Source organism: Fringilla coelebs (assembly GCF_963513975.1).
Source record: "Fringilla coelebs genome assembly, chromosome: 7".
Lineage (NCBI taxonomy): Eukaryota > Metazoa > Chordata > Aves > Passeriformes > Fringillidae > Fringilla > Fringilla coelebs.
This window is the reverse complement of record NC_140035.1, coordinates 1023055-1041258: the sequence shown is the minus strand read 5'-3', so window position 1 is coordinate 1041258 and position 18204 is coordinate 1023055. Positions and strand designations below refer to the sequence as shown.

Here is an 18204-nt window from a genome sequence, read left to right as displayed (position 1 = left end):
AACTGGAAATTATTTTTCTGAGGGAGAGCAGCAGGATCTGCCCTCAAATCCACATCCAGGCAGTGGGATTGGAAGAGACAGGTTTGGGACTGTCTCTGTTAATTCAGGGAATACATCATTAATTTCATCATTTTATTTGTCACCATCCCCACATCAGCTACAGCCTGGAAAGCCTCCAGGTGCTGGAATCAGGGAATTGCAGGTAAAAAATGGAATTGCAGGGAAAGGAGCTCCAGGGGGAACTCCTGCCCAGGTGAGTTTAAAGTGATCTAAACACCTCAGAGCTGGGATGGGAAACCTCACCTGGAAGGTTCAGCTGGGATGGCAGCAGGCAGGGCAAGGTGGGATTTGTGGGATAATCAGCACAAGGAGGATGTGGAGCTGCTGCAGAGTCCAGAGGAGGCCATGGAGCCAGGCTGGGAGAGCTGGGAATGTTCCCCTGGAGAAGGGAAGGATCCAGGCAGAGCTCAGAGCCCCTGGCAGGGCCTGGAGGGGCTCCAGGAGAGCTGCAGAGGGACTGGGGACAAGGGACAGAGGGACAGGAGCCAGGGAATGGCTCCCAGTGCCAGAGGGCAGGGATGGGTGGGAGATTGGGAACTGGGAATTCCTGGCTGGGCTGGGATTGCCAGAGCAGCTGGGGCTGCCCCTGGATCCCTGCAGTGCCCAAGGCCAGGCTGGATGGGGCTGGGACAGTGGGAGTGTCCCTGCACAGCAGGATCTGCTGGGAATTCCCTCATTCCAGGAGAACAGCTCTGCCAGGCCTGCCTGGAGCAGCTTCCTGTCACCAGGACCCTTTGGGTGTCAGTTTTCCATGTCCCCCGCTCCTTTCCAGCTCCCACCATTCCCTCATGCCCCCCTGGCTGGCAGAACTGCTGGGAATGCTGGGGATCTGCTCCTGCCCCTAAAAGCAATGAGGATTTTAATGGCAGTAATTACAGGGAACAGCTCCCCTTGGACTGCCACTGTCACACTGGGATGGATCCCAGGGAATCTTTGCCCAATTCCAGCACGGGGAGAGGCCTCTGGGAAAACAGGAGGGCTGGAGGAAGGAGAAATGGGAGAGGGGAAGCTGGCAAGGCTGCTGGATCTCTGAGCCAGGAGGGTTCTGGCAGCGTGGCCAGAGTTTGGGATGGATTCCATACAAAATTTTCTTTTATTGGGTGGGAAAATTAACAGGCATTGTGTCAAACACAGGGAAAAAAGGGTGGGGAACAGGAGAAACTGGGAATAGAACACAGTAAAGTGAGAAACTAAATCAATTTTCTGGCAAAAAAATTGAAATGCAGTGGCCAGAAAAATCCTTGGGAATCAGTTCTGAGGAAGGTGATGGTTAAAAAATGAGGTGTGGCTGGGGTTTATCCCAAGGTTAAAGCTGCCAATCCAAGATTTTTCTGGAGCTGATGGCAGCAGTCCTGGAGCAGCAGGAGCAGGAGTGGCTGAGGAGGACCCTTGGACACAGCCTGGCCCTCAGAGCAGCACCAGCCCCTTCCCACCCAAACTGCTCCATGACCCCCTGGGCGTTTATCCACATCTCGGGCTGCTTTCCTGCTTCCCACCTGTCCTGGATCAGGGCTGAGCCTTGAGGCTTCTCTCCGGGAATTTCTTCCCGGGTGGAAGGGGCTGTGTGGCTGCCGTGGGCATCTGAACATCTCAAAATCTTCAGATCAAATGCAATTAAGATAAAAACAGGATAAAAGGGAATGGAATGGAATGGAATGGAATGGAATGGAATGGAATGGAATGGAATGGAATGGAATGGAATGTGCCCGACCTCCCCTCGGCCCTTCCTGGTTGGTTCTGTGGGAGCTGGAGCCCCTCCAAGGGTGGAGGAGGAGGAGGGATGGAGCCCCGGGGGAGGATGCTGGGGGGGACGAAGATGAGGAGGAGGAGGATGATGCCGGGGAGGGGGGGGGGGGAAGATGAGCGAAGGATGCTGGGGGGAGGATGAAGATGCGGAGCGCACCGAGGCTGCGGAGGGCGGGATGTGCGCGGGGTCGCTGCGCGCTGAGACGCGCAGGGTCACGGGGCGCGGGTGCGGGATCCAGGGGCGGCGCGGGGGGAGTGTCGCGGTGCGGGGCGGTGCGGGGGGAGTGTCGCGGTGCGGGGCGGTGCGGGATCCAGGGGCGGTGCGGGATCCAGGGGCGGTGCGGGATCCAGGGGCGGTGCGGGGGGAGTGTCGCTGCGCGGGGCGGTGCGGGGGGAGTGTCGCTGCGCGGGGCGGTGCGGAGGGCGGTGCGCGGGGAGTGTCGCTGCGCGGGGCGGTGCTGCCCTGCCCGGGGCCGCTGCCGGCGGCTCCGCGTGGGAGGCGGCGGCGCCGGGCGGAGGCTCCGCGGCCGCGGCGCGGCGGGGCCGGGCGGGCAGCGCGGGGCCGCGCGGGGGATGCGGAGCTGAGCGGGGTGTCGGCGGCTGCGCGGATTTTGCCGGCTGCGCGGATTTTGCCGGCCGCGCGGACCGTGCCGGCTGCGCGGGGCTGCGCGGAGCATGTCGGCGCTGCGGCGCAAGCTGGGCGATGAGTACCAGGTGGTGAGCACCTCGGCCAGCGGCGGAGGCCTCCCGCCCCCGCGCAGCGCCCCGCGCGGGAAGCGCCAGCGCTTCGTGGACAAGAACGGGCGCTGCAACGTGCAGCACGGCAACCTGGGCGGCGAGACCAGCCGCTACCTGTCCGACCTCTTCACCACGCTGGTGGACCTCAAGTGGCGCTGGAACCTGTTCATCTTCATCCTCACCTACACCGTGGCCTGGCTCTTCATGGCCTCCATGTGGTGGGTGATCGCCTACATGCGCGGGGACCTCAACAAGGCGCACGACGACAGCTACACCCCGTGCGTGGCCAACGTGTACAACTTCCCCTCCGCCTTCCTCTTCTTCATCGAGACCGAGGCCACCATCGGCTACGGCTACCGCTACATCACCGACAAGTGCCCCGAGGGCATCATCCTCTTCCTCTTCCAGTCCATCCTGGGCTCCATCGTGGACGCCTTCCTGATCGGCTGCATGTTCATCAAGATGTCCCAGCCCAAGAAGAGGGCCGAGACGCTGATGTTCAGCGAGCACGCCGCCATCTCCATGCGCGACGGCAAGCTCACGCTCATGTTCCGCGTGGGCAACCTCCGCAACAGCCACATGGTGTCCGCCCAGATCCGCTGCAAGCTGCTCAAGGTGGGTGCTCGGGGGGCGTCGGGGCGAAATTCCTGCCGGGAAAGCTGCCCGGGGCGGTGGGGGAGTCCCCATCCCATGTGGAGGTGGTGCTTGGGGATGTGGGGTCTTGGCAGTGCTGGGAGTGGTTGGGATGGTTGGGCTCCGTGGTCCTGGGGGGCTTTTCCAACCTCAGTAATTCCGTGGTTCTGTGACAGAAGCGTGGCCCCATTGCCGCTCCCCTGGGGACATCCCATCCCCTCTCCTTGTCCCTTGGATGTCCCTCGCTCCTGGGGGTCATCCCATCCCCTCTCCTTGTCCCTTGGACGTCCCTCGCTCCTGCCCGTGGCTGTCCCCTTGTCCCTGGGGCTTGGAGCAGCCCGGTCCGTGGAAGGTGGCCCTGCCCGTGGCCAGGGGTCGGACTGGAGGATCCCAGATCGTGTTTTGGGTCCTGCCGCTGTCCCAGCGTCCCTGCCCTGTTTTCCTGGCGCAGGGAACATCTCCCGGCGCGGCTCAGCCATCAGCAGCGCATTCCCAACCTCCTTGGAGATAATTCCTACATTCAGCGCAGGATTGGGATGGATATTTATAGATTCCTATAAAATGCTCCATTTCCCTGGCGAGGAAATCAAATCCTTTGTAGCTCCGAGCCTTCCGTGAGCCGGGAAGGAGAAAGCTCCGGGCATAATGCAGAGCTTTTTGGGCAGCCCTGAGCGCAGGCAGGCTGAACTTTATTGACGTGAGCTCCAAGGAAAGCGGAGTGCCAGGGTTAGACCGGGAACGTCCCTGCCCCGGGAGCGTCCCTGCCCCTGGAACATCCCTGCCCCGGAGGGCTGTGAAGAGCCGGCGCTGCTCTGGGGCTCGCCCGGCGGCTGCGGATCCAGAGGGGATCGGGAATGGGGATGGGGATGGGGATGGGGATGGAGAGGAGGCTGGAAGGAGCCGGCTCGGGGGGCGTTTGCTGCACGCGGAGCATCCCACAGGGACCCCCGGGAATCCCGATACCCGCAGGGTGTCCTGTCCCTAGGATGGGTGTCCTGCAGGGAATGGGGGTGTCCTGCCGGGATTTAGGATATCCTGCAGGGAATGGGGGTGTCCTGAAGGGATTTAGGATATCCTGTAGGGAATGGGGGTGTCCTGCCGGGATTTAGGATATCCTGCAGGGAATGGGGGTGTCCTGAAGGGATTTAGGATATCCTGTAGGGAATGGGGGTGTCCTGTCCTTGGGATGGGTGTCCTGGTGGGATTGGGGGTGTTCTGCAGGGAATGGGGGTGCTGTTTCCATTGGAAAGGTGTCCTGCAGGGATTTAGGCTATCCTGCAGGGAATGGGGGTGTCCTGCAGGGCCTGGGGGTGCCCTTCCCTCGGGATGTGGGTGCTGTGCAGGGCAGGGCAGGGTCTCCATTCCCAGGACAATCCCCTTGGGAATCTCCCCCGTTTTCCTCCCTGTTCCCCCACAGCCCCAGGGATGGAGCTCAGCCCATGGGAGGCTCCTGAGGTTGTCCCGCTGTCCCAAACCCCCGTGTCCTGTGCTCCCAAATCCCCGTGTCCTGTGCTCCCAAACCCCTGTGTCCTGTGGGATTTCAGGATCAGGACTGCCCCAGTGTTGGCATCCCCTAAACCTTAAGGGAGTCTCTGCCTTAAAGAGGGAAAGAATTCCTAAAAATCTCCCAAGATGACCCTTTAATGGCTTTTAAATGATGGAATATAATTTATAAATATTATAACTATTATTTATAAATATTATTTATAAGGATAAATATATAAAATAGCGTTCAAACATAATGCCATAGATTTATGTAATATGCGATCATAAATATTTATATTTAACAATATATAACTTATACAGTTTGTTTTAAAATGTTTAATAATGTATAAATATATATTTGCATACTATATCAATATGTTTAAATAATTTCATATATTTCAAGCTATAAAAGATCAAAAATGAGTAATTTCAGTACAGCATTTGAAAATTGCTCTTTTTTTTGGCTCTGGAAGTCCCAGAGGAGGAATTTTAAAAGATGGAACTTCAAACTTAGTGTGGCTCCAAAAGAATTCCCTGGATTTGAATGAAGGGAAAAGAAAGGTTTGTGCTTGGAAGAAAAGCAGTGCCAGGCCAGGCCACCTGGGAAGAAAAAAAAAGGGAATGGGGAAAAAAGTGGAAAAAAGGCTAATTAGAAGGGGGAAAGGGAAAAAAAAGGAAAAGTAGGGAAGAGCAAAATAAAAGGGAAAAGTAAAACTAAAAAAGCAGGGGAAAGGAAAATGGAAGGGAAAATAAGAGGAAAAATAGAATGAAGAAAGGGGAAAAGGAAAATGAAAGGAAAAATAAAAGAAAAAAGGAAGATAAAAGGAAAGGGAGAATGAAAGGAGAAAAGGGTAAAAAAAGACCAAAAAAGGAATAAAATAAAAAGGGAAGAAGATGAGAAGGGAAAAAAAAAAAAAAAAAAGGACAAGAGAAAATGAAAGAAGGAAAAAAGATAAAAGGAAGGAGGGAAAATAAAAGGGAACCACGGTGGGGGCAGAGGGGGAGAATAAGAGGAAAACAAAGAAAATGAGGAGCGTCAGGAGCGATGAGCTGAGTTCCCACACTTTTCCAAGCCAGACTTCCTGGGATTCCACGATTTCCTTCCCTCCCCCTGAAGCCTTCCCGCTCTCCCTGGGCTGGCTGTGTCCCCAAAGTCCCGATTGCACCTGGTGACATCCCAGAATCCTGGAATGCTCGGGCAGGAGGGGCTCTCAGTCCCATCCCTCACAGGGGTTCCATCCCAGGCTGCTCCAAGCCCCGTCCCAGCTGGCCCCGGGCACTCCAATGTCCCCTCCCTGTCCCCGCAGTCCCGGCAGACTCCGGAGGGAGAATTCCTGCCCCTGGACCAGCTGGAGCTGGACGTGGGCTTCAGCACGGGGGCTGACCAGCTCTTCCTGGTGTCCCCCCTGACCATCTGCCACGTCATCGACTCCAAGAGCCCCTTCTACGACCTGTCCCAGCGCAGCATGCACACGGAGCAGTTCGAGATCGTCGTCATCCTCGAGGGCATCGTGGAGACCACGGGTGAGTGCGGCCGCAGTTCCTGCAGGGCCGGGCTGCCCGTGCCTCTGGGCATGGCTGGGCAGCTGCAGCTGGGCTGGGCTGTGCTGCAGGGGGGTGGGCGCTGGGCTTCTGCTCAGGGAGATGGGTTGGGGCACTGGGCTTCTCTCAGGGAGATGGGTTTGGGCACTGGGCTTCTCTCAGGGAGATGGGTTGGGGCACTGGGGCTCGCTCCAGGGGATGGATTTTGGGGCTTCCTCCAAGGAGATGCATTTTGGTGCTGGAGCTCTCTCCAGGGGATGGATTTTGGTGCTAGGCTCTCTCCAGGGGCTGGATTTTGGTGCTAGGCTCTCTCCAGGGGATGGATTTTGGTGCTAGGCTCTCTCCAGGGGCTGGATTTTGGCACTGGAGCTCTCTCCAGGGGATGGATTTTGGTGCTAGGCTCTCTCCAGGGGATGGATTTTGGCACTGGAGCTCTCTCCAGGGGATGGATTTTGGCACTGGAGCTCTCTCCAGGGGATGGATTTTGGGGCTAGGCTCTCTCCAGGGGCTGGATTTTGGTGCTAGGCTCTCTCCAGGGGATGGATTTTGGTGCTAGGCTCTCTCCAGGGGATGGATTTTGGTGCTAGGCTCTCTCCAGGGGATGGATTTTGGCACTGGAGCTCTCTCCAGGGGATGGATTTTGGCACTGGAGCTCTCTCCAGGGGATGGATTTTGGCACTGGAGCTCTCTCCAGGGGCTGGATTTTGGTGCTAGGCTCTCTCCAGTGGATGGATTTTGGTGCTAGGCTCTCTCCAGTGGATGGATTTTGGTGCTAGGCTCTCTCCAGGGGATGGATTTTGGCACTGGAGCTCTCTCCAGGGGATGGATTTTGGTGCTAGGCTCTCTCCAGGGGATGGATTTTGGTGCTAGGCTCTCTCCAGGAGCTGGATTTTGGTGCTAGGCTCTCTCCAGGGGATGGATTTTGGTGCTAGGCTCTCTCCAGTGGATGGATTTTGGTGCTAGGCTCTCTCCAGTGGATGGATTTTGGTGCTAGGCTCTCTCCAGGGGATGGATTTTGGCACTGGAGCTCTCTCCAGGGGATGGATTTTGGTGCTAGGCTCTCTCCAGGGGCTGGATTTTGGTGCTAGGCTCTCTCCAGGGGCTGGATTTTGGGGCTCTCTCCAGGGGCTGGATTTTGGTGCTAGGCTCTCTCCAGTGGATGGATTTTGGGGCTCTCTCCAGGGGATTTTGGGGCTCTCTCCAGGGGCTGGATTTTGGGGCTCTCTCCAGGGGATGGATTTTGGGGCTCTCTCCAGGGGATGGATTTTGGGGCTCTCTTCAGGGGATGGATTTTGGGGCTCTCTCTAGGGGATGGATTTTGGGGCTCCCAGGATATGGGGTTGGGGATGTGGAGCTCCTGGCTGGGATTTTGGTGCTCCTGCATTTCCCAGCTGCTGCCAGGCACAGGGAATGTTCAGGGTCCCTTTGGTCTGTTCTGGGGCCATGTTGTGGAGTCCCAGTGTTCCCACCCTGCTTCCCAGACAGGAGAGCACATCCCTGAGAGAGGAAGGTGAACCCTCTGTATACTTCCCTAAAAACTCCTGGATATTCCTCTAAAAACTCCCTGATATTTCCATAAAACCCCACAGATACTTCCCTAAAAACCCCTGATCTTTACCTACCAACCCCCTGGTAGTTCCCTAAAATCTCCTCGATATTCCTCCAAAAACTCCTTGGTATTGTCATAAAGGATCCCTGATATTTCCCTAAAAAACTCCTGATATTTCCCTAAAAAACTCCTGATATTTCCCTAAAACCCCTGTGATATTTCCCTAAAAACTCCCTGATATTTACCCTGAACCTCCCTGATATTTCCCTAAAAATTTCCTGATACTTCCTTAAAAACCTCCTGGTGTTTCCCTAAAAATTCCTTGATACTTCCCTAAAAAACCCTGATATTTTCATAAAGACTTCTTGATATTTCCCCAGAACTCCTGGATACTTCCCTAAAAGCTCCCTGATGTTTCCATATAAATTCCCTGACATTTCCCTAAATCCCCCTTGCACTTCCCTAAAATCTCCTTGATATTTCCCTTCCAACTCCCTGATATTTCCCTAAAAATTTTGGGATATTGCCATAAAAATTCCCTGGAAAAGCTCATGGGAAACTTCCAGGCCTGATCTGCAGATCAGACCTTGCAGTTTTCTTGTTTTAATTCCTCAAAAAAATTATTCCAAACAAAATGAGGGAAGAAAAGCTCTTTTGTAAACAACTCTTGGAATTTTAAACCCTGGCTTTGTTTTGGGAAATATTATTAACCTGGAAATTATACAGGGAATGGGCAAAAAAAAAAAAGGGAATTTCTGGGTCTTTAAAGCCTAACCAGGATAAGGTTCCAAATGTTGTGACCTATTTTTGGGAGCTGAGCTGAAAATTGGGCAAAATAGAGCAAAATGTGCTGGATCTGGATAACACAGGAGGGAATGAAAGGGTTGGGAAATCTTCCAGTGGGAGCCAAGGGAGGAGGAGGAGAGGGCAGGGCTGGATTTGAGGGAAGGGAGAGCTCAACCAGGGATGCTGTGGTTTTTAGGGAAGAGGAGACACCTCTGTGGGTTTAAACCCTGCAGAAATTCCAGATTCTTCTCTCAGTTCCAGGGATTTCCCAGCAGATGCTGCATTTCCCCTGCCATCCTTCCCTGGGCAGCCCAAAGCTCTGGAAAAGCAGAGGTTTTCCTGTGGGAATGAATGTGCAGTGATCCGTGAGCAAACTCTGGCATCCCTGGGTATAAATGGGCATTAAATGGTGGGAATAATGGGATGCTTTTCCTATGGAAAAATGGGATTAATCTGGGGGTTTGGAGAGGTTGAGTGTGGTACTGGGAATGTGACCCTGGAACTGGGATGAAGGCCTGGAAGGATCAGCCTCAGCTTTGACTTTGTAAAAAGTTTGAAAATTTACAAATCGCAGGTTTTTTTCTTTTTGTGCAATAATTTGGAGAGAATTCAGCTGGACCACCTTGTCCAGACCCTGCTGTGGGCAGGAAAGGCTGGAGCAGATGATCCATGGGGTCAGCCTGGCCTTGGTCACTTCAGGGATGGGAGAAGAGAGGAGAGGGAATTTAAGGCACCTGCAGGATCAGGATTCAGGGATGTGCTTCTCCCTCTCTGTTTTACATTGTTTATAATGATCAAGGATTTAGGAATCCAAATGTCCATGGTTTGAGTTGGCTTTGCTGTGGGTTTGGAGCCTCCAGGTGGGCTCCAGCAGGTTCTTGTAAGGAATTTTTTCCTTCCTTTAATCATTGAAGGATCCTTCCCATTTCCCAGGTTATTCCCATTCCATTGCTCCCCCTTCTCCCTGTGCTGCAAATCCCTCCCAGATTACAGCCAGGATCAGAAGTGTTGGGTGTTTCTCCCTCCAGTATTTACCATAAGCAGGGATTTAGGAATGTGAATATCCACGCTTTGAGGCACCTCTCCCTTTTCCTGTGGATTTGCAGCCTCCTGGTCGGCTCCAGCTTGGGAGGAATTTTTTCCTTTCCCTGCTTTGATCCTTGCCTTTGATCAGCCCCAGCACTGGGGGTTTGGCTGGTGAGGGATATTCCCAATCCACCTGGCTGTGCCTGGCTGCAGAGGCACTGGAGGTTTGGGGAGGTTCCTGATGAGTGAGCTGGGATCTCCCTGCTGCTCAGTCCCTCCTGGCCGATGGGAATTCCCGTTTCTGACACAGGATCCAGACTGTTTCCTCCCTCCTGGATGGAGCCCATGGGCTGCTCCTCAGTGCAACTGGAATTTTGGGAAACATCCACATCCCTTCCTGCTGCCCTCACCCTCCCTCGTCCCAGGCTTTGGGCTGTTTGGAGGAGAAGAGATGGGAAGTGGGTCCAGCCAATTCCTGCAGGCAGGAGGGAAGCTGGGAGCTCCTGATCCTTCCTGGAGTTCCCTGGGAGCTCCTGATCCTTCCTGGAGTTCCATGGGAGCTCCTGATCATTCCTGGAGTTCCCTGAGAGCTCCTGATCCTTCCTGGAGTTCCATGGGAGCTCCTGATCCTTCCTGGAGTTCCATGGGAGCTCCTGATCCTTCCTGGAGTTCCCTGAGAGCTCCTGATCCTTCCTGAATTCCCTGGAGCTCCTGATCCTTCCTGGGTTCCCTGGGAGCTCCTGATCCTTCCTGGAGTTCCCTGGGAGCTCCTGATCCTTCCTGGAGTTCCCTGGGAGCTCCTGATCCTTCCTGAATTCCCTGGAGCTCCTGATCCTTCCTGGAGTTCCATGGGAGCTCCTGATTCTTCCTGGAGTTCCCTGGGAGCTCCTGATCCTTCCTGGAGTTCCCTGGGAGCTCCTGATCCTTCCTGGAGTTCCCTGGGAGCTCCTGATCCTTCCTGGAGTTCCCTGGGAGCTCCTAATCCTTCCTGGAGTTCCCTGGGAGCTCCTGATCCTTCCTGGAGTTCCCTGGGAGCTCCTGATCCTTCCTGGATTCCCTGGGAGCTCCTGATCCTTCCTGGATTCCCTGGGAGCTCCTGATCCTTCCTGGAGTTCCCTGGGAGCTCCTGATCCTTCCTGAATTCCCTGGGAGCTCCTGATCCTTCCTGGAGTTCCATGGGAGCTCCTGATCCTTCCTGGAGTTCCCTGGAGCTCCTGATCCTTCCTGGAGTTCCCTGAGAGCTCCTGATCCTTCCTGGAGTTCCATGGGAGCTCATGATCCTTCCTGGAATTCCGTGGGGAGAGCAGCAGGGCTGAGCTGAGCTCCCCTTCCCTGCCCAGATTCCAGCCAGGAAGGTGTTTAGGGAAGTGTCTCCTCTGAGGGATTTTTTGGGAGTCACAGGAGGGTCCCAGCCCAGGATGGTGGAGGTGATTCCTTGGGGTGGTTTTAACTAGAAGAGGGAATATTTAGATGGATTTTGGGAAGGAATTCCTGGCTGGGAGGGCTGGGTTGGAGGAGGTGTCCAAGGCCAGGCTGGAGCACTGGGATGGCAGGATGGGATTTAAGGTCCCTTCCAACCCAAACCATTCCATGGTTCCATGACCTAAGATTCCTGCCTGGGGAGGGCTCTGAGCTCCTCCCAGTCCCAGCCCCCAGGAGCTGGAGGGGCCCCACTCTGGCACTGGGATTGTTCCCATTTTTTGGAGCCTTTCCCAGCGGAGGTGCTCCAATGGGCACGGAGCTGGTGAGGGTTCCTGAGGGTCAGTGCTGATCATGCCAGGTTATTCTGGATATCTCTGCCACCCCCCCATTGTTAGGATAACCTGGAATTGGGAAGAACATTCCAAGGGTTTATTTTCCCAACCTTTTGTCCTCATTTCCCATTGTTGGGATGCAGAGTTGGTTGTCAGCAGAGCTTCCTGGTGCCGTTCCTGTGCAGAATTTGACTTTCATCCTGGATTTTCCTGCTGGGATTTGCCTCTGGATGTGTTTGGGATTATGTAACCCTTTACAATTTTGTGTTATCCTGCAATTTATTGATAAGCTGCTAAAATTCCTGAAAAAATGAGCTGTTAATAGGAATCTGAAGCAGACAAAACCCTGCAGGAATGGTTTGTGCATCCGTTTTCCAAACTCATTAAATTTATTTTGGAAACCTCTTCCCGTGATTTGCTGATTAAAGAACTCCAGAGCCTGCCAGGCTTTTTAATTAAAGAAATAGGGATGGCATCAAAGGCCTTTTCCTCTGGTTTTGCTTTTGAAAACATGAAAAAGCTGGAATTCTGGAGCCACAGGAAGGGTTCTCTGAGATCCATGGGGGGAGCTCGCAATGCAGCAACTTGAGGGAACAAAGAGCTGGGACACATCTGAAGATTACCAGGATTCTGATAATTCCATTAAAATTGGGATTTTTTTGGGTGTTTGTTCTCAGGGTCCGTGAGAAACCTCAATACAAATTCAGCAACTTTAAAGGTGAAACATAAAATATGGGAATTCTGGAATGGTTTGGGTTGGAATTGACCTTTAAAGGTCAAATTATTTGTGGGGCTTTTTTATCTCTCCATTCAGATTTTGGGATTTTTTTGTGTGTTGGATGGGAGGGCGACAGGAAAAAAGGACTCAGCACTTCACATATTGACAGTAGCTTTGAAATTGCATTTATTTTATTTTAAATATTTTTAAGCCCAGCCTGAGCATGATAAAATACTCCTTTAAAACTCTCAGGGCCAAACGTCCTGCAGATCTTTTCCCAGTGCTGCCATTATAGGAAATCTGTCAGTGGAAAATCCAATATTTTTTGGTCATGTGGACAAACACGTTTGGCCTGGCAGAGCTGAGATTTCCTGGGATTGGGACCTTCAGCTCCAGCTTCCTTCTGCCCCTGGAGCTGCTGGGCTGGGAGAGGGGGAAAGGGATTTTTAAAGCTGAGGAGAAGGTGGAATGTGCTGGGAAAATGCAGGGAAGTGTCTGGTGGGAGAGGAGAGTTTGGTCACAACAAATCCCTGGAGGTGTCCCGGGCCAGGCTGGAGCCCTGGGGCAGTGGGAGGTGTCCCTGCCATGGCAGGGCTGGGCTGGGCTGGCATTTAGGGTCTCTCCCAAGCCAGAGCAGCCTGGGATCCATCCCTTACATAACTTTATCTTGGATAACACTCCCTCCTCCTGCCAGAGGCTGCAATTCCCCCAAATCCCCCATTTCCCTGCATCAGGCCTTCCTGCCCCCTCCTCTTCTCCCTGAGATCTCTTTGGGGGCCCAGGAGAGAGAGCTGGCAGTGATTTTGACCTGGAGCTGGGCAGGAGTTCCCCTTTTCCCCTTTTCCCCTTTTCCCCTTTTCCCCTTTTCCCCTTTTCCCCTTTTCCCCTTTTCCCCTTTTCCCCTTTTCCCCTTTTCCCCTTTTCCCCTTTTCCCCTTTTCCCCTTTTCCCCTTTCTCTCCCCCTTTTCCCCTTTCTCTCCCCCTTTTCCCCTTTCTCTCCCCCTTTTGCCTCTCCCCCTTTTCCCTCTCCCCGTGGATGATCCCAGCGAGCGGGGACTGAGCTGAAATCGCTGAAATCTCTGCCAAAATTCCCTGCTCGTGCCTGATCAAGCAGGATTACTTCTGCTTGAGCAGCTCCTTGTGCTGAGCTGCTGCTCCCGCAGCCTCTGGAGCAGCAGGCTCCCCGTGGAGCCCCATTTTTCCTGGGATTACTGTGGGAGGCTGAGCTGGAACGATGATTTTGGGAGCACCAAAACTCCATCTCTGCTGTGGCTCTGCACCTGCTGCCAGGAGCTGGGGGGTAGAGCAGGGAAAAGGGGAATATTCCAGCTCCTGCTGCAGCTGGAGGGGGTTTGGGAATGGTGGGGTGGGAAAGGGGAAGGCAGAGGGCTGGAATTTTTCCTGGAGTGCCGGGATTGGCGATGCTGCTGGCTAAATATAGCCCCAGACTGCTCCTGCTGGAGAAATTCATGGACAGATAAAACCCTCACTGCTCGAGTGGTGCTGATTCACAGGATCCTGGAATGGCTTGGGATGGAAGGGACCTCAAATCCCATCCCATTCCATGGGCAAGGACACCTCCCACTATTCCAGGTCATCCAGCCTGGTCTTGGGCACTTCCAGGGATCCAGGGGCAGCCACAGCTTCTCTGGGAATTCCATCCCAGCCCTCTCCACCCTCCCAGCCAGGAATTCCTTCCCAATATCCCACCTAAATCCTTCCACGTGAAGCCACTCCCTCCTGTCCTTGTCAGGCAGTGACTCCTTGAATCCTTCATTGTATTGAAATCTGAGCCGTTTTTTCTCTGCAGCAACTCCTTCCCACTCCTGATTTAGCTCCTGGATCCTCTGGCAGTGCAGCTTTCCCTGGATATTTGCCCTCAGTGAGTTATGGATGCTGCTGTCAAAGGGTTTGTCAGCAGCCCACGGGTCCCTCCTCAGTGTTATTTATTTATTGTTTCAATAATCTGCAGCAGGGCAGGTGTGCTGCTCCAGGAATGCCCAGCTGGCTTTTCCATGGATACCTGGTCCTTGGCCTGGATATTCTGGTGTTTGTTATTCTTTATTTCCAGCTCTGCACAGCAGGGGGGTGTTAAACATTCCAGCTGCTTCTTCACGGCTCTCTCTCCTGAGGGATCCTGGCTTGGGAATGGCCTCAGGCTGCACCAGGGGAGGTGTTGGATATTTGGGAACATTTCTTCATGGATGGGGCTGTCCAGCCTGGCACAGAGTCCCCATCCCTAGGGGGTTTCACAGCTCCCTGGATGTGGCACTGGGGACATGGGGCAGTGCTGGTGATGGTTGGGCTCAATGCTCTGAGAGGCTTTTCCAGCCTAAACCCTTCTGGAATTCCACTATTCCAGCTGAACTGGCCTTCCCAGAGCAGATTCAATCCCTGAGCAGCCACGCTCAATGTCTCCTTTTGGAAAGGCACAAACCCCTGAGCTCTCCTCAATGTTAGCTCTGGGTTTCTTCTGCCTTTTGAGGGCTTTGAACCCCTGGAATTCTCTGGGGAGTGGGATGTGCTGTGGGGTGAGGAGCACAAAAAAATCCCTGCAGGGAGGGAGACTCCACCTGAGCACCATTTCCTGAAGGAATTGCCCCAAAATCCATCCTGAGCTGCCCTGGGCCAGCCTGGGGCCATTCCCTCTGCTCCTGTCCCTGTTCCCTGGAGCACAGCCCGACCCCCCGGCTGTGCCCTCCTGGCAGGGAATTCCAGAGAGGGAAAAGATCCCTGGGGATCCTCCTTTGCTCCAGGCTGAGCCCCTTCCCAGCTCCCTCAGGGATTCTCCAGCCCCTTCCCAGCTCCCTCAGGGATTCTCCAGCCCCTTCCCAGCTCCTCAGGGATTCTCCAGCCCCTTCCCAGCTCCATTTCCCTCCCAGCCCCTCTCTCCCATCCCACCCCAGCCCTCCCCAAGCATCCACACCTCCTGGGGCTCACCCTAAGGGAACAAGCCGAGCCTGGCCTCGTTGTTTTCCCCATGTGTCACTTTGCAGCCAGGTTTGTCCCAGCTGGGCACTCCCAGTTTATGGGTGACATAAACCAGTTGTAGTTCAGGCCTTGCTTTGTGCCTGCTGTTGGTTCTTGGGGTGATTTGAAGGTGAGGTTTGAGAGGAAAGTGCTGGTTTGGCTCCTGGTGTGTTACACAATCCAGGCTGCACCGAGGCCACTGTGAGCTCAGTGATGATAAAAGTGGTTGGCAGGAGAAGGGGGAGAGGCCTGGCGTGGGTAAAACGCTGGGACATTGCAGGAGAGTCATCAAAAACGTCAGGAGGAATTGGGAATTCATGGAGGGGAAAGCTGTGCTGGGGCTGGAGAGAGCCTGGAGGGCTTGGGGGCTGCTCCTGCCTCCCTTCCCTGTGCTCCAGGCTGGGTTTGGGGGGTTTTGGGGAGCAGGGGCAGGAGGAAGGGGTGGGGGGCTGCAGCCCTGCCCACTCCTGGCTGATCCCAGCTCCCTTCCTGGGGCATGGAGACAGAGGCTGGCCCTTTTTGTTGAGCACTGAGCTGCCCTTGGAGGCAGCCAGGGGAGATCATCATGTGCAGTGCTCTGAGTGAATCTGGGAGCCCAAACTAAGCCCATTAGTGACCGTGACAGGGCTCCAAAGGTTTGGAGCTGTCTGTGCCATTCCAGCACCAGGAGGGGCTCTGGGGATGCTGGGAACAGCTCCCTCCTCTAATTGCAATATTTATTACAGGCTCCTTGTCCTTGTTTTCCAGCCTTAGTGACTCTCTGGGGCTCCTGGACATACTGAGCAGGAGATGAGCGAATCCCAGAGCTCCCAGCAGAGCAGGCTCAGCCCCTGTGCTGGGGATGAGCCCCAGGATTTCACACCAAATCTGGGATGGGGCTCCAGGAGCAGGGCACTGGATCAGCGTGTACAGGTGCCTCTGGAGTCTGGGACCTGCAGGAAAGGGGGAATTCTGCCCCTCTGCCCCTGTGCTCAGGTGAGACCCCACCTGCAGAGCTGCCCCAGCCCTGGGGACTGACATCAGAGGGACCAGGAGCTGCTGGAGAGAGTTCAGAGGAGCCATGGAGCTGTTCCAGAGCTGGAGCCTCTCTGGAGCCAGGCTGGGAGAGCTGGGAATGTTCCCCTGGAGAAGGGAAGGCTCCAGGCAGAGCTCAGAGCCCCTGGCAGGGCCTGGAGGGGCTCCAGGAGAGCTGGAGAGGGACTGGGGACAAGGGACAGAGGGACAGGAGCCAGGGAATGGCTCCCAGTGCCAGAGGGCAGGGATGGGTGGGAGATTGGGAACTGGGAATTCCTGGCTGGGAGGAAGGAGAGGCCCTGGCACAGGTGCCCAGAGCAGCTGTGGCTGCCCCTGCATTCAGCACTGGCAGGATTAAAAAAAACAACAAAGAAACAAACAACTGTGCCCCCAGACAGGAAAATGCTCCATGGAGTCAATTTATCCAGAGATTTATTGGTTGTGGAGCAGAGCTGGGTCAGCCCTTACCTGTGTGAGGCTGTGGCCAGCAGGAAGCAGCCTGGGCTGGAATCAATCACCCTGAGCTTACCCAGCTCCTGGATCTGCTCTGAGCCTCTGCCCTGCCCCTCCTGCTGGAATTCCTGCTGTTGTTATGGATTTATTCCATTTATTGCCTACAAGGATTCGTTCTGCTCAGGCTTTGTCAGAAAGGATAATGATTCAAGGAGCCACTGCGTGACAAGGACAAGAGGGAATGGCTTTAACTGAAGGATTGGGGGGGATTTAGATGGGATATTGGGAAGGAATTGCTGGGAGGGTGGGGAGGCCCTGGCACACATTCCCAGAGAAGCTGTGGCTGCTCCTGGAAGTGTACATGGCCAGGCTGGAGCACCTTGGACAATGGGAGGTGTCCAGAGGTGGATGGGATGGGATTTAGGGTTCATTCCCAACCCATTCCATGCTCTGGGATGCTGAGAGGTCCCATGGCTGCTCTGGGATGAGTCAGTCAGTCACCTCCTGCTCCACTGGGACAGGTCTGGGGGAAGATAAGCCCGAGGTGCAGAGATGAATGGAGCTGGAGCCAGGCAGCCTCCAGGAGCAGCAATGTTCCTGTGAGATTTCCTCTGCTCGTTAAGATATTGATCTGTGGCTGCAGGCCATCCCCCAGGCCACAGCTCCGGGATAAATAAAATAACCCGGGACAGGCAGCACTGATTGAGATTTAGGAGCTGGGCTGGCTCCATCTTGCTGCTCTCTGTGCCCCGGCTTTGGCTCCCCAGGGGCTGCAGGTGGGCATGTGTGGGGCTGGCTGTGGCTCCTGGGATGGTTTTGGGATCGCTGTAACCAAGAACTGCAATGTTTAAATTGAAAATATGTTGTGAAGTAAAGACCAGGGAATCACAGGATCATGGAATGGGTTGGGCTGGAAGGGACATTAAAGCCCACTCAGTGCCAGCCCTGCCATGGCAGGGACACCTTCCCCTGTCCCAGGCTGGTCCAGCTCCAGTGTCCAGCCTGGCCTTGGGCACTGCCAGGGATACAGGGGCAGCCCCAGCTGCTCTGGCAATCCCAGCCCAGGATCCCTGTGGATGATCCATCCCTTTTCCCTTTTTATTCCATAGCATTACTTTTCCCCTCTTTTTACCCGTGGTGCTGAGCACATTCCCAGTGTCCCTCTGGAGTCTTTCCTGCTCCTCCTTGTGCTGCAGACGCTTTAAATTTCCGGGGCAGGGAGCTGGGGGTGGAATTTCCCCCGGTGGAACATTGCTGACTCTGTGTTCAGAGCTCTGTGTGATGCAGGAGCTGGGATTTAGATTTAATATTGCCCACGATTTCCCTGCCCGTGGCTGCTCCTCCCAGTGCTGCTCAGCAGCCAGACCCAGGCAGGGCTGGGAAACTCGGAAAAATTCAGAAAAATTCATGGAGTGCTTTGTGCCAAGGACCTCAGCCAGAAAAAAAAGGGGATTTTACCCTTTTTTTTTTCTAAGCTGGAAGAGGTTAAGAATTGAAAAGCTGCATGAAAAACATGCCTGGAGTTGTGGCTTGGTCCATGATGCCTGTGAAAGCATCCCAGATTTCCACTGCAGGTGGGATATTGGGAAGGAATTCCTGGCTCTGAGGATGCTGAAGCCCTGGAACAGAATTCCCAGAGAAGCTGTGGCTGTCCCTGGATCCCTGCAAGTGTCCAAGGCTGGGCTGGAGCAGCCTGGGATGGTGGCAGGTGTCCCTGCCATGGCAGGGAT

The 18204-nt window shown here is 54.6% G+C and overlaps 1 protein-coding gene across 1 annotated transcript in view; it reads left to right on the top strand.

The window, feature by feature from the left end:
* Positions 1 to 2283: 2283 nt before the first annotated feature.
* KCNJ3 (potassium inwardly rectifying channel subfamily J member 3) overlaps positions 2284 to 18204 on the top strand; it is a 28512-nt gene continuing 12591 nt past the window's right edge. The window contains exons 1-2 of the mRNA XM_084209042.1: positions 2284 to 3159; positions 5970 to 6186. Coding sequence (XP_084065168.1) covers positions 2482 to 3159; positions 5970 to 6186 — 895 coding nt within the window. The 5' untranslated portion in view covers positions 2284 to 2481. The remainder of the gene's footprint in view (positions 3160 to 5969; positions 6187 to 18204) is intronic.